The following is a 16,394-nucleotide window of genomic DNA, read 5'->3' on the forward strand; positions in this document are numbered from 1 at the left end:
GTCCACAGGGAGTTGTAACTGCATGTGTCCACTTCTAAAGAACCCCAGTCTGACTGGGGCATGCAGTGTGGGCCGAAGCCCACCTGCATTAAACATGACATTACCTCAGCTGTGCTGGGCACTGCAATGGGATATATTTATGTACCGCCGGTGGCTTCCTGGCACCCACCCATGCTGTCGGTCCACAGGGAGTTGTAACTGCATGTGTCCACTTCTAAAGAACCCCAGTCTGACTGGGGCATGCAGTGTGGGCCGAAGCCCACCTACATTAAACATGACATTACCTCAGCTGTGCTGGGCACTGCAATGGGATATATTTATGTACCGCCGGTGGCTTCCTGGCACCCACCCATGCTGTCGGTCCACACGGAGTTGTAACTGCATGTGTCCACTTCTAAAGAACCCCAGTCTGACTGGGGCATGCAGTGTGGGCCAAAGCCCACCTGCATTAAACATGACATTACCTCAGCTGTGCTGGGCACTGCAATGGGATATATTTATGTACCGCCGGTGGCTTCCTGGCATCCACCCATGCTGTCGGTCCACACGGAGTTGTAACTGCATGTGTCCACTTCTAAAGAACCCCAGTCTGACTGGGGCATGCAGTGTGGGCCGAAGCCCACCTGCATTAAACATGACATTACTTCAGCTGTGCTGGGCAATGCAATGGGATATATTTATGTACCGCCGGTGGGTTCCAGGGAGCCACCCATGCTGTCGGTCCACACGGAGTTGTAACTGCATGTGTCCACTTCTAAAGAACCCCAGTCTGACTGGGGTATGCAGTGTGGGCCGAAGCCCACCTGCATTAAACATGACATTACTTCAGCTGTGCTGGGCAATGCAATGGGATATATTTATGTACCGCCGGTGGGTTCCAGGGAGCCACCCGTGCTGTCGGTCCACACGGAGTTGTAACTGCATGTGTCCACTTCTATAGAACCCCAGTCTGACTGGGGCATGCAGTGTGGGCCGAAGCCCACCTGCATTAAACATGACATTACCTCAGCTGTGCTGGGCACTGCAGTGGGATATATTTATGTACCGCCGGTGGCTTCCTGGCACCCACCCATGCTGTCGGTCCACAGGGACTTCACAATTGGGAGTTGTACCTGCCTGTGTCTATGAATTAAAAACCCCGGTCAGGTTGGGGCATGCAGTGTGGGCCGAAGCCCACCTGCATTTAATCTGACGTTAGGTCTGCTGTCCAGGGCACTGCAATGGGATACATTTATGTACAGCCGCTGGATTCCAGGGAGCCACCCATGCTGTGGGTGCACACGGAATTCCCATTGCAGAGTTGTACCTGCCTGTGACTATTTATAAAAAAACGCGGTCTGACTGGGGCATGCAGACACCTTGACAGAATGAATAGTGTGTGGCACATAGGTTCCCCATTGCTATGCCCACGTGTGCAGCTCCAGATGGAGGTGGCACTGGATTGGATTTCTCATTGCTTCTGTACAGCATTGTGGGCTATCGCCCCGCCCCTTTTAAAGAGGGTCGCTGCCTAGCCGTGCCAACCCTCTGCAGTGTCTGCCTGCGGTTCCTCCTCATGGCAGACGCACTTATAAATAGACATGAGGGTGCTGTGGCATGAGGGCAGCTGAAGGCTGCGCAGGGACACTTTGGTGTGTGCTGTGGACACTGGGTCATCCGGGGGGGAGGGGGGGTTGGGCAGCATGTAACGCAGGAGAAGTGGCAGCGGAGTGTCATGCAGGCAGTGATTGTGCTTTGTTGGAGGTAGTGTGGTGCTTAGCTAAGGTATGCATTGCTAATGAGGGCTTTTCAGAAGTAAAAATTGTTGGGGGGTGGGGGGGGGGCTACTCTTGCCGCTATTGTGGCTTAATAGTGGGACCTGGGAACTTGAGATGCAGCCCAACATGTAGCCCCTCGCCTGCCCTATCCGTTGCTGTGTCGTTCCCATCACTTTCTTGAATTGCCCAGATTTTCACAAATGGAAACCTTAGGGAGCATCGGCGATATACAAAAATGCTCGGGTCGCCCATTGACTTCAATAGGGTTCGTTATTCGAAACGAACCCTCGAGCATCGCAAAATTTTCGTCCCGAGTAACGAGCACCCGAGCATTTTGGTGCTCGCTAATCTCTATTAAAAACGCATCACAAGTTTGTGCTTTGCGATTTTGTGCGATGCGTTTTTAACATTAGAAAGTCCCATTGATAATCGCATTAAAAAAATGCTGCGATATCGCGAGCAAAAAAACACGTAAGAAAAACGCAAGTGGGTGTTCACCCTAAGAGGGATGGGGGATATGGGACGTGTGTGCAGGGCAGTTAGGGATGTTACAAAGTTTAACTTGAGACTCAATGAGTTAAGATAACTTCCTGTTACACAGTTTATTTGCCCTTTCAATTATCTTGGTTGTGTTAAGATAGTAGCTTTTCAGTGGCTTAGCTCTTTCTAATCCACTGTCTGACGTCTTCCTAAATTCTGATTGAGGCTTGTACAGCTCCAATGTCAAAAGACGTCCGACAGGGTATTTTTACCATCTATTGCCAGCCACTCTGCTGTCGGAGCCTCTCTGGCGTGCACACACTGGCTTTAGCCAGCAGATGGCACCGTTGTATAACAGCAAAAAGAGAAAGCCTTTTAGGAAACCCTGAATCCAAAATTGGATTGGAACGGGTTAAGATAAGATAACTTGTTGCAAAAAATTACCATCCCCACAGTTTAAACGGTTCTACATCTGTAGGAAGAACTTGAGGGTTATAAAAAGGGGCTCATTAGAGATATATCGCTGTATCGACAATCAGCACTCAGGGACAGGCAGCACAGTCAGGTGGAAAGGAAATAGGGCCAGTCAGATGAGGGCAACTGGAAAGGATTTGGGAAATTATGTACACTCCTGCACCCCGAAAAATGGGTTGATTCGTGATATATCAGGGAAAACCTAAGGGTAGGAAGCAGGCAACACAGAGGGAAGTAGAACAATACAGAGAGGAAGTGGTATTGAATTTACAGGGACAGGTGGAGATACACAGCCACTAAAGGCACCAAAAATCATCACCATATATATGAACTGAAACATATTCGCAGGGAGGAATTGTTTAAACTTCCCCCTCTACCCTGTGAAATCTTATTTACAGCTACAGGAAGTGTTTGGTGGATCTGCTCATTGCTTACTGACTTTGTAAATCATATCGGCATTATTACAGCAGTTTTACACGTATACTGTATTTCAACCCTACACAATATTTGCATTATATAGCAGTAGTACTTTATCAGATCTACTGAGGTATGGTTAGCGTTCAGCCAAATAGTGATACATTTGCAGTATATTTGCACTCCTATTGGAAAGTATTCCTGAGAACTTTTCTGTGTCTGACCATGATATTTAGCACTACTAGAGGAGATGTTACTGTTTTGATGTGATTCTTTTTTTTACTTAGGTCTTGGGTCACATACCAAAGAAAGCAATAGGAAAAGAAGCAGGGAGCAGGGAGCTTAAGATATATAACACTATTCACAAGGTCATATATTAAAGCTAAGCTTCAAATTCTAATTCACTGTAATACGGTATTTATTTCTGTTAGTTATAGCATCAGTGTTAAAAAACAGCTAATCTTTTTATTGCAGTATGGAAATACAGAAGGACGTCTTCCAGGTTTCTTTTTACTTTTCTTCTATTGTCTCTCAGGGCTCGGTCAGACAAGAGTTTTTTTCATGCATAAATAGGTGCGCGGAAAAAAAATTCGCACATTGTGTGTAAAAAAATCGCATGTCCTATCTTTTGCAGGTGTGATTTTTTTTTTGCGCTTGTAAAAATCGTACATGTGACTGCTTTCATTAGAAAGCATTGGTTCTAGTAGAGCCAATTTTTTATTGCACCTATACATGTACAAAAAAAATCCCTCGTCTGACCATGGCCTTAACAATGTTGCATAAAAACGCTGCAAATACACAATGTAGATTGCATATGTACAGTGTTTCGTATGCACTTATAGTGAACAATAGGGCTCTTACAGACCTAATATGTGGTAAAATAGAAGTTGCTGCATACTCACCTAGCTTGCGCCGTCTGGGTCCCCGCCGCTGCTTTCTGGAGCTCCGGGCACTTGTCATTGCCGACAGAGGATGTTTTGTTACTGACGGAGTTTGAAGACCCTGCCTCCAGCAAGACATTGCTCTGATTGGCTGAGCCTGCTAAGTCAGCGGGCTTTGCCAATCATAGCCAGCGCTGGATGCACTAATCACAGCCATTCATTGAACGGCTGGGATTGGTACATTGAGTGCTGGCTCTGATTGACTCAGCCAGCGCTCAAGGAACCAATCAGAGCAATCTCTTGCTGGAGGCAGGGTCTTTAAACCTCGTCACTAGCAAAAGATGCATTGTTGGCGATGACAAGTGCCCGGCAGCCTGCCTGCAGCACTAAAGAGCAGCAGCAGGGACCTGGAAGGTGCCAACTAGGTGAGTATTGATTTTTTTTTTAGGTAGTGAGGCTAGTGCTGCCAAAAACGTGGTACCAACTTGTGCTACATTTTTAGCAGCGCTGAAACCACTGCCCATTTATTTCAATGGGCGACACAGCTAAAAATGGCCAAAGATAGAACATGCATCACTGTCAAATGCATCATACATGAGTACATTTCATGCTTAATACGCAATTCAAATATATTCATGCAAGCCTGGCCTAAAGACTAGGAACCGCTTGAAATGTTGTAACAAGAGTACCTGCTGTAATGTGCAAGACGGAAAAACACAGAAACTTACTTTACGTTTCTCCATTAAGCCAATGATGACTCATCTCAATTCACTGGGTTGTAAACAGATTCATTTTCAGCCTAATAAGCGATAAACAAAGTCCAGATAAAATTTTTACAAGGCTTGAGAGTATATAAATGCTGCATATGCAGAAACTCTATTCATAAGCAGTAGCATGTTGGTAACAGCTGTCGTAATAATTGACAATGAAACCAAAAAATATTTTTGCATTTGTTTTAGTTGTTCACATCTTTGCCAAAAGTGAGAGTTCCATGGTTAAACTCACTAATGGAGGATATGATGATATAGTTATCGCTGTCAATCCTAATATCAAGGAAGATCTCAAGATCATTGAGAAAATTAAGGTAAGAATTAGAATTATGTAAAATTTTTGTGTGTGATAAAGATGTAAAATAGTAATATTGCTCGTAAGGCGAAAAAACATCCATCCATCTAGTTAAGCCGTTGTATACTACAGCAGAGTTAGTAGGTGGTGCTGTAGTTGTTGCATGATGCAATGATCTGTATAACAATGCCAACATGGTAAGTGTCGTTTGTCTTCGAGACAGCATTCTGCTCAGTTTTGAGGGAATCATGGCAGAGTTGATGAAATTCCAATGCCGTCAAATTGTTAGGTACTATATGGAGGGTGCCTCTGTAACAGAGGTAGCGAATGTTTGTGTTTTTGGTGGACACCGTCTTCATGCAGCCTAACCTACTATGTTACTATGTTTTAATGTGTTATGCTAACTTTCTGTGCTTTGGTTTATTTATGTTTTTAATTGCAATGAGTTTTGTTATGGCATAAGAACAATACTTTTTTAATGGTTTAAGAATATAGAATCAGAGAGTTGGTAGGAGCTTCCAGGGTCGTCAGGTCCAACCCCCTGCTTATAGCCTTTCCTTGTGCAAATGAGAATAGGGCTGATCCCTCTGCACTGTGACAGCCCTTCAGATATTTGTAGGCAGCTATTAACCCCTTGAGTGGCGGGTTTCCTACCACCCTGTCAGACCCACCAGGGCAGGTTTTTTAAAATGGTCTAATCATTGAATTTCAACTAATTTTTCAGTTACGTCTCAAGAGCCATAACTTTTTCATTTTTCCATTGACATGGCCATATGAGGGCTTGTTTTTTGCGGGACAAGTTGTGATTTTTTAAACAGGGGGGAGGAAAAAAAGAAATGGGGAAAAAAGAAAAAAAGGGGCCATGTCATTAAGGGGTTAAATAATGTATTAACTTTCTTCTCTGGGTCATTACGACGAATGGATACCACATGTGTGATTTGATTTTTGATTTTTTACAAAGTAAAGGGAGACAAGTGTTTTTATAATTTTTTTACTTTTTTTTTTTTTGTCCCTTTAGGGGACTTCCACAGGGACCCATCAGGACCCCCTGATCACATTCCGGGGGTCTGATGGTGACAGCCCTTTACATGCTGCAGTCACATAGACTGCAGCATGTAAAGGGTTAACACAGCAGAGATCGGAGGTTTTCTCTGATCTCTGCTGTAAGAGCTGGTACCTATCTGTCCTCTGACAGCCAAGAACCAGCTCTCCCTGTCACAAAGACCATCGGCTTGCTTCTGACAAGCCGATGGTCTCTATGGCAACCTGTAAACAAAGCAGGAGACTTAGAAGCAGAAGATTGCCGGCAGATTGGCAATATCTTCTGCTGGTTTTTCAAAGCCCCTGCTTTGTTCTCTATGGGACTGTGCAGGCAGAGCACACTGTCACAGCTTGTGGCATTGTGCTCTGTAGCTCCCATAGTGATACATAGCCCGGAAATCTTCCGAGCTATATCACTATCGGCAGTGGAGCTCATCCCGGAAAATTTCCGGGCGTGCCACTCAAGGGGTTAAGTCTCCTCTCAGGCTTCTGTTTTGCAAGCTAAACATTCCGGGATCCTTTAACTGTTCCTCATAGGACGTAATTTGCAGACTGCTCACCATCTTGGTAACTCTTCTCTGAACTTGCCCCAGCTTTCAATGTCTTTTTTTAATTGGGATGCCCAGAACTGGACACAGTATTCCATATGAGGTCTGACTAAGGAAGAGTAGAGGGGGATAATGACCTCACGTGATTTAGACTGTATGCTTCTCTTAATACATCCCAGAATTGTGTTTGCCTTTTTTGCTGCTGCATCACACTGTTTACTTATGTTTAGTCTGTAACCTATTAGTATACCCAAGTCTTTTTCACATGTGCTCCTTAGACCAATTCCCCATTCTGTATGTGCTTTTTAAATTTTTCTTGCCCTGATGTAGAACTTTGGATTTCCCCCTGTTAAATACCATTCTGTTAGTTGCCTCCCACTGTTCAAGTTATACCTCCTAGCTTTGTGCTGTCGGCAAATTTTATCAGTCTCCCCTTAATTCCCTCCTCCAGATCATTTATAAAAATGTTTATCAACACTGGGCCTAGGACAGAGCCTTGTGGTACCCCACTTGACATATTCTTCCACTTGGATGTGCGGCCATTTATGACCACTCTTTGAGTACGATCACTCAGCCAGTTGTGAATCCACATAACAGTTGCCATGTCAATCCCATATTTGGTCATTTTTTCAACAAGTATGGTATGAGATACTTTGTCAAATGCTTTACTAAAGTCAAGATATGCTAGATTTAACACATTTCCCTAATCAATCCAGTCAGTGATTCAATCATAGAAGGAAATTATATTCGTCTGGCATGACTTGTTTGTTATAAACCCATGCTGGCTCTAGTTAAGTGTCTTTTTTAAATCCAACCTTGAGGTCTGAGTTTTCTCAGGTCTTCCTCCCCTTGTTATCCAAAATTCAACAATAGCATAATGACTGCCCCCTCTGTTGTTAAGAATTAGGCCCAAGATAGCAGAACGCCTTGTTTTCTTTTCTACCTTTTGGAAGATAAAATTGTCAGCAAGAGCAGATAAGAATTTGTTGGATCTATTACCTTTGCCTGAGAGAGATCCCCAATAAATGTCTGGGTAGTTAAAATCTCCCATGATCACTGTGTTTTGCCTTTTTGACAACTTGTGATGTAGATCTGATGTAGAAAGAGTTCATCAATATTTTCTGCTTGCCCAGGCAGGCTATAGTAAATGCCCACAATGGTGTCCTTTCTGTTGTTCTCTCCTTGTATTCTTACCCAAACAGTTTCTACAGAACTACCATGCTCTGAAGCTTGAATCTCATACAATGCAACACCTCCTCCACTTTTATTAAGTCTGTTTCTTATAAATAAGTTGTATCCTTCAAATCTTGTATTCCAATCAAGTTTCCGTGATGCCTATGACATCATATTTATCTCCCTGTGTTAGGAGCTCCAATTCTCCTTGTTTGTTTCCCATGCTATTTTCGCAGAAAGTTACCACAATCAAATTAAGCTTTGCTGCATCTGTAGCTTGGAAACTAAATTAGCAAATAACCTTAATTCTACTTCATTTTTGTTTTCCAAAGGAAATGGTGAAGGAAGCTACAAGTTTTTTATTTGATGCTACAGGCAAAAGGCTCTACATAAAAAGTGTGAAGATTTTGCTTCCCAAATCCTGGTCTGCAAATAACTATGGAAAACCCAAAACAGAAACATATGATAAGGTACAGTAAAAGCCAGGATGACTTAAAGATATAAAGTTATCATCTATCCACGGGAAAGGGGATAACTTTATGATTGTGGGGTTCTGACCACTGGGAACCCCTCCAATCCTGAGAAAAAGGGTCCCAAAGGTAGATAGGGAATAAGTTTATATCTAAACACAAGCCTTTTATGCATTTCAGATTATTTTCATTAATTGTATATATATCTATAGTGAATATATAATGTGTTTGTTGTGTTTTTTTTGTGTTGAACATATTTTTATTCTTTAAAAAAAAAAATCCCCGGGAATGTCAGTGTTGAAAATACAACTATCTTGTAATAGCACAGCAGGGTGTATGTGCTTTATGGAGGCTATACTTAATGGGAGTAAATGGTTGAGGAAATGTCAATAGACTAAAGGCACGTTTACACACATAGATAATCTTTCAAACTACTTTTTGCATAAAGTGTTAATGGCCATTAATGGCCATTAACACTTTATCATCTTCAATTGCATGTAAAATGGCCTCCAAAAGCTGTTCAGGGAGCCCAGTGTCTGCTTAATGACACACACAGCTGTGCATACAACTGCATTGTTCTGCTCATGGCTGACAGCAGATTAGAATGTTATCTGCAGGATCCGACAGCATGCAGTCTTTTGAGAGGTAAATGTGTTTACTTTACCTCTCATTAGCTGAACGATGTATTTTAAGCTCACCTTAAAATCATTGTTCAAATGAAAAATGCATGATGCCCACATTTACATGTAACGATTATCGCTCATTTAGGAAGTGAAGTGATCAAATCCCCTAATAAATTCTGATGCTTCCATTCATAGCCCTTCAGTAGGCATTAATCTTTTTTGTATTGCCTAAAGCCAGGCTCAGATGAGTGTATTTGAATTAAGTGTTACATATGCAGTATTCGCGTGTATAATATGCAGTACATTGCGGCAAATCAAATACATTGATTTTCGCTATTCCACTCACACTTGCATTTATTCATTGCTTTTAATACACATTTCAAAAAGAAAGTATAATGTTCTATTTTACTGCAAATAACACGCAATAGAGCTCTATTGGTCTCTATAGTTGTGTACAAAAATGTTGTACATATGTAAATACATTGTGTATGTGCGTTGTTTTTATGCAACGTTGCTAAGAGACAAGTAGAAAAAAATCCAGTGCATGACAGCATGGGTGAGATACGTTGTCATGCACAGGCAACAAACACTACAGTATGCAGCGATACGCCGTTCAACATACCGGTCAAGCACTGTGATTTTTATGTAATGTTTTGCCATACATTTGTGTGAGCATAGCTTCAGGCCTCGTTCACACCAGCATGCGTTCACGCATACATAGGCGCACAAACCCACGCATCCACGTACGTGCAAAAACATGCGTCAATGAAGCTCCATGCACCATTGCTTTCAATGGGGCCGCCCCTGCTGCCGGCAGCCCCATTGAAAGCAATGGCCTGCCAGCAACCCCTGCAGTGATTTTCGGGGAAGGGCTTAAAATATAAGCCCTTCCCTAAAAATCATCCCTGGCTTGTGTAAAAAATAAAAAAAATATATACTCACCTCTCTGCCACTGTTGAGGCTCAGGCGTGTCTAGCCGCTTGGACCTCCTGAACTGCTCTGAAGCCCTTTCAGCAGGTGGGGATTTAAAATCCCCACCTGCTGGAAGTGCTGTATCTGATTGGATGAGCGCTCAGCCAATCACAGGAAGCTGAACCATTCATTGAATGACAGCTGAGCGCTGACTGTGATTGGTCACAGCGCTCAGCCAATCACAGGCAGCGCTCGGCTATTCATTGAATTCAAGCTTCGTAGTGCGCACAAAAGATAGGACCTGACCTAACTTTGGCGTGAGCTGTGCAGGAGTTTCCATTCACTATAAGAAAAGAAGACTTCTGCGGACCGAGGGAGTACCCCACTGCTTACAGCTGGGCATTTAAAACATGCTGCCCCTCTATATTTGCTATGGGGAATCTCTGTGAGAAGCCCTATAGTCCCGCCCTGTCTATAGCTCCGCCAGCTTTCTTTATGCTATGGGGATATCCCTAGGATCCCCAGAGCAGGGAGAGAGAAAACGGCACTATGGATTAATCCTCCATAGCAGGGAGAGAGAGGGGACTATGGGGGATTAACCCATAGCCCACTCTGTCTCCCCCTGCTATAGGTTAATCCCCCATAGCCCTGCACTCTTACTGCTTTGGAGAAATCCCGAAGCCTGCGGGGCATCTTCTCTCTCTTCTCCAGGAGCAGCTGCACTTTTTAAAGTGCAGTTGCTCCAGTGAATGGGTGATTTTAATGCACATAAAGCTCAGGTCTTCTGTGCATGAAACATTGCCCGTTCACACAATTTTTCCACACCTCAGCAGCGATCTTTTATTCATGGCAATTTGTGCGCAAAAAACACACTCCTCTGTAGAAGTCCTTACAGTGGTAAAACACAAAAAAGACAATGAAAGAATATTACAAGATTGATGAAACACACACAAGCTATTAGATAAGCATAAGTTGTCTGAAAAGTTAGTGTCCTTTTAAGCCATGCTGCAGGCATAGCTTAATAGGCTGAAGTTCACAACAGCACTGGAAGCCTCCACAAAGAGTCCGGGCTACCATGGGAACTGAATAGCTCCTTGCAATCTCATTGCCGGAGGGTGATTTGGGTAAAGAGGGAACCCCCTTCCTTTGTCAAGCCATTTAAATGCCACAATTAGTGCTAACCATGGCATTTAAAGGGCTAACAGCTGGGATGCGAATTATCTCCAATCCTGGCCACTGCAGCTGGCTGTCAGCTGTATTCGACAGTAGCCTTGGTTCCCTAGTCCATTCCATACTAACCCCTTGAATATCCCGTTTTAATTAATGCTGGATTGCATGAAAGGGTTAATAGCTTACAATTATGATTGCTTCCATAATGATAGGCAGATATTATCATCGACAGTCCTAACCTGAAGTATGGAGATGATCCTTATACACAACAGTATGGACAGTGTGGGGATCCAGGCCAATTCATTCACCTTACCCCAGACTTCATAACTGATGACAGATTCATCCAAAGCTATGGACCCCGAGGTGAGTAGAGAAGCTTATTTTTCTTTCATTTTTTTGTTGATAGTTGTATAATATCTTTTTCATTTTAATGTTAATGAGTGTGAAGTTTTGATGCTTGAAATGTTAATTCTGACCTAGTGTGCAAATGAACAAATACTTACTGTGATATCACAAAATCAGCAACGCCATACAACTGAAAAGGTAAAAAAAAGTCCTGCCATCCTCATTTTATAGTGAAGCAAGCCCAAAGATTAACTGATCCCCGTGGGACAGATTTACTATAAAATGCTCCTGAAACACCTGCCATTAGTTGCAGTGGCCTCTGATATCCCATACACAACATACGTAAACAATATGTAACAGGGGAGACCCAGAGCTGTGACAAGGGGGAACAGCAGGGAACCTGGAGAGGTGAATATAGACTTGTTTGTTAAGTTTACAGGTGGGGAGCCTGTTTACTGAAAAATTGACCTAAGGCCTATTTAGACTCAACAATTATCGCTTAAAAGATGTCTTTTCAGCGATAATCATTGTGTGCATTAAACGGCAAGATGATCGCTCAAACGTTGAGCAATCACCTTGCGCTCCGAGCGGGGAATGCAGAAGACAAGTGGGGCCGCTTGTTATCTGCATCAAGCTGTTCCCTGCTCAGAGCGCCCTGCTGTTATACAGCTGAGCGCTCTGAGTGGGGGATGTAGAAGACAAGTGGGGCCGCTTGTCTTCTGCATCCAGCTGTTCTCTGCTCGTAACACCTGGGTGTTATACAGCTGAGCACTCCGAGCGGGGTATGAAGAACACAGCTGGACCGCTGTGTTCTTCATAACCCGGCTGTGTTTGAGGAGCAGGATATAGCCGAAGCAATGGTATCAGCTGTATCCCGCTGTGAATTCCTGATAAGGCTGATTGTTCTCTTTCAGCATGATGAAAGACAATGATCAGCGACTGCTTAACGAAAACTGCATGATGATAGTGCAGTTAGACACAACGATTATCGCTCAAAAGATGGCTTTTGAGCGAATTTTGAGCGATAATCGTTGGTCTAAATGGGCCCTTAGTCAGACAACCCCTTTAAAGGCATTGTGCCAAGAACACAACACCTGTTGATATGCCCTTTTAGGAAGAGCTGAGATGTGTCTAATATATGAAGAGGTGTGTGCCTCTCCATATATTAGGCGCATCATGCATCAGTAGAAATAATATTAACACCGGTGTTTGAAATGCTGGTTTTAATCAATTTTCCCCATTGACTACAAATGTAAAAAGAAAACGTAAAAGCAAGATACCGTATATGTTTTTTGAGGTTTTCCTCTCTGTAGGAAAATGTAGTCAGTTGTGCTTTCCTATATAGTTAATGAAAAGGTATACTAAAGTATACCAGCCCCTGTCAGGTAAATAGAGCTTTAAAGGGGTTGTCCCGCGGCAGCAAGTGGGTCTATACACTTCTGTATGGCCATATTAATGCACTTTGTAATGTACATTGTGCATTAATTATGAGCCATACAGAAGTTATAAAAAGTTTTATACTTACCTGCTCCGTTGCTGGCGTCCTCGTTCCCATGGAGCCGACTAATTTTCGGCCTCCGATGGCCAAATTAGCCGCGCTTGCGCAGTCCGGGTCTTCTTCTTTTCTCAATGGGGCTCCGTGTAGCTCCGTGTAGCTCCGCCCCGTCACGTGCCGATTCCAGCCAATCAGGAGGCTGGAATCGGCAATGGACCGCACAGAAGCCCTGCGGTCCACGGAGACAGAGGATCCCGGCGGCCATCTTCAGCAGGTAAGTATGAAGACGCCGGACCGCCGGGATTCAGGTAAGCGCTGTGCGGGTTGTTTTTTTAACCCCTGCATCGGGGTTGCCTCGCGCCGAACGGGGGGGGGTTAAAAAAAAAAAAAAAACCCGTTTCGGCGCGGGACAACCCCTTTAAGGATATGTTTGACATATACATTGGAAGATTTTTCCAGTGTATGGTATACACCAAATTGTAGGGCTCAAATACAGTCAGCTCAGATCCAATCTATCACATCTATAATATTTTCACATATCTGGCAACTGATATACATGAGAGTATATATAGAAGGAAATACACCATGCTCTGAAAGGTGTGGGATAGTTTAAAGATGATGCACCCTGATTCAAAAGGCTTAAAAAACGTCCTTTTAAGATAACTGCTACAATATATATATATATATATATATATATATATATATATATATATATAATTTTTTTTTTTCTATAATTTATTTGTAATGATTTATCTTTCTTTCTATACTTAAAAATAAAAGATTTAAAAATAGTTTCTTTTTACTTTCAGGTCGAGTGTTTGTTCATGAGTGGGCTCATCTCAGATGGGGTGTTTTTGATGAGTACAACTCGGATAAACCCTTCTATATTTCAGGAAATGGTAAAGTTGAGGCTACGAGGTGAGACATTTAAATTAGTATATTGTATGAAATTTCAAATCCGGGCACTCATAACAGACTAAACTATTAAAGACATATTTCACAGTGAAGACGTGTGATAGAGGTAAGCCCAATCTTGTGACGACGTTGCAACATTGAAATGTGCACTAGAGGATCTAATGTTCACTGATCTATAACCGTTCCTCAGGACCTATTTTAATGACAACCAGCCAGCATTACTTTTTCTATACCTTTGTAATTTTCCTTCCCATTATGTCCAGCACTGCCCTGATCAGGCTTTGTGAAGAATGAAATGGGGACTGAACTCTTATGGCATTTAGTTGAGGGCTAAGCCTATTCACTTGGATATGATTCACATCCGTCTACTGTCCTGGGGACAGCACACGGACCTATAATAGTCAACTAGGCTATTTACATATGCAATTTTTTAGGTAGTCCAATGCTCCATGTGAAAAAATTGTAGCACACACAATTCTGGTTTGTTTTCATGGGCAAGAATAGCCCATTCAAAGAAAGAGCTGGGAAAATGATACAGCACACAGATGGCTTCTCTGTGCTGCACAAAGTTGCTTGTACCGGATATCTGGGCAAACCCAGGTGGGTAAGCCCTAATGATGAAGTTGTGGGAAGTGATACAGGGCTGACAGGGACAAAACTTTATTATTCCTCCCTGCCCTGACAATGACACTATAGTAAACTAGTAATATAATTTTTAACTGTATGTTGTTCAGATTTTTATTGCCTCTATTAAAAGTTTTGTTTTGTAGCTAGCGCGTGTTCACTGATAACGTTTTATATCATGATGTGACTGGATAAACACTCTGGAGGAAGGTTCTATCTTTATTAAACTTCCTCCACACATTCTTTTTCTGGCGTTTTTGGTGACCTTTGGATACCTACATGTTTTAGGGCCAGTTCTCACTAGTCCTTTTTTCTGTTTTGCTGTTCCTTTGTGGGAACAGCAAAACGGGAAGAAAACATTTCAGTTTTCCAGCTCTTAGAAATGTGTTAAAAGACCTTCATAGAATGGTAGAGTTGGAAGGGACCTCCAGGGTCATCCAGTCCAACCCCCTGCTCAGTGCATGATTCACTTAATCATCCCAGACAGATATCTTTCCAGCCTTTGTGTGAAGACTTCCATTGAAGGAGAACTCACCACCTCCCGTGGTAACCTGTTCCACTTATTGATCACCCTCACTGTACAAAAGTGTTTTCTAATATCTAATCTGTGTCTCCTCCCATTCAGTTTCATCCTATTGCTTCTAGTCTTTACTTGTGCAGATGAGAATAGGGCTGATCCCTCTGCACTGTGACAACCCTTCAGACAGTTGTAGAACGCTATTAAGTCTCCTCTTAGCTTTCTTTTTTGGAAGCTGAACATTTCCAGATCCTTTAACCGTTCCTCATAGGACATGGTTTGCAGACTGCTCACCATCTTTGTAACATTTCTCTGAACCTGCAGCAGTTTGTCAATGTCTTTTTTAACTCCTTAACGACCAATGACATACTGGTACATCATGGAGCGTTGGGGTATGTATGAAGAGAGGTTGTGTGGCAACCTCTCTTCATACAGTGCGGGCATCAGCTGTTTATAACAGCTGACACCCGCGGGCAATAGCCGCGAGTGGCTGCGCGGCCAATCGCGGCTATTAACCATTTAACTGCCGCTGTCAGAGCGGCATTTAAATCCCCCGAACGATGTTCGGGGGTCCAGCACGGCCCCCCCGCGGCGAGATCGGGGTAGCCGTGCATGTGTCATGGCAGCCGGGGGCCTAATGAAAGGCCCCAGGGCTGTCTTAACAGACTGCCTATGAAGCCGTCCCCGTGGGGTGGCTTCATAGGCTGCCTGTCAAAAAGCAGTATGACGTAATGCTATAGCATTACGTCATACTGCAGGAGCGATCAAAGCATCGCATATTAAAGTCCCCCAGGGGGACTTCAAAGCAATGTAAAAAAAAGAATCAATAAAGTTTTTTTTAATTGAAAAAAAAAAAGTTGCAAAAGTTTAAATCACCCCCCTTTTGCCATATCTATTATTAAAAAATCTAAATAAATTAAAAATATCTATTTGGTATCTCCACGTCCATAAAAGTCCGAACTATCAAAGTAGCGCATTATTTTTCCCGCACAGTGAACATCGTCCAAAAAAAAATAAAGAACGCCAGAAATGCACTTTTTTAGTTACCCTGTCTCCCAGAAAAAACACAATAAAAAGCGATCAAAAAGTCGTATCTACTCCAAATTGGTACTATAAGAAACTACAGAACATCCCTCAAAAAATGAGCCCTTCCTGAACTATGTCGACGGAAAAATAAAAAAGTTATTGCGCGCACAAAATGACGGCAGAAAATAATTGAAAAAAATTAAATGTATGTGAAAAAAAAAAAAAAAGAGGAGTATAGTAAAAAAAAACCTATACAAGTTTGGTATTGTAGTAATCATACCAACCCATAGAATAAAGTTATCATGTCATTTTTTTTGCTGTTTGTGCGCCGTAGAAACAAGACGCACTAAAAGATGGCGAAATGTCGGGTTTTTTTCATTTTACTCCACTTAGAATTTTTAAAAAGTTTTTCAGTACATTATATGGTAATTTAAATAGCCCCATTGAAAAATACAACTCGTCCG

The 16,394-nt window shown here is 42.7% G+C and overlaps 1 protein-coding gene across 1 annotated transcript in view; it reads left to right on the forward strand.

The window, feature by feature from the left end:
• The first annotated feature begins 4,931 nt into the window (after positions 1-4,931).
• Positions 4,932-16,394, forward strand: part of LOC136620005 (calcium-activated chloride channel regulator 1-like) — a 52,399-nt gene continuing 40,936 nt past the window's right edge. The window contains exons 1-4 of the mRNA XM_066594738.1: positions 4,932-5,090; positions 8,166-8,303; positions 11,221-11,371; positions 13,658-13,766. Coding sequence (XP_066450835.1) covers positions 4,932-5,090; positions 8,166-8,303; positions 11,221-11,371; positions 13,658-13,766 — 557 coding nt within the window. The remainder of the gene's footprint in view (positions 5,091-8,165; positions 8,304-11,220; positions 11,372-13,657; positions 13,767-16,394) is intronic.

This window comes from Eleutherodactylus coqui, chromosome 3 (genome assembly GCF_035609145.1).
Source record: "Eleutherodactylus coqui strain aEleCoq1 chromosome 3, aEleCoq1.hap1, whole genome shotgun sequence".
NCBI lineage: Eukaryota > Metazoa > Chordata > Amphibia > Anura > Eleutherodactylidae > Eleutherodactylus > Eleutherodactylus coqui.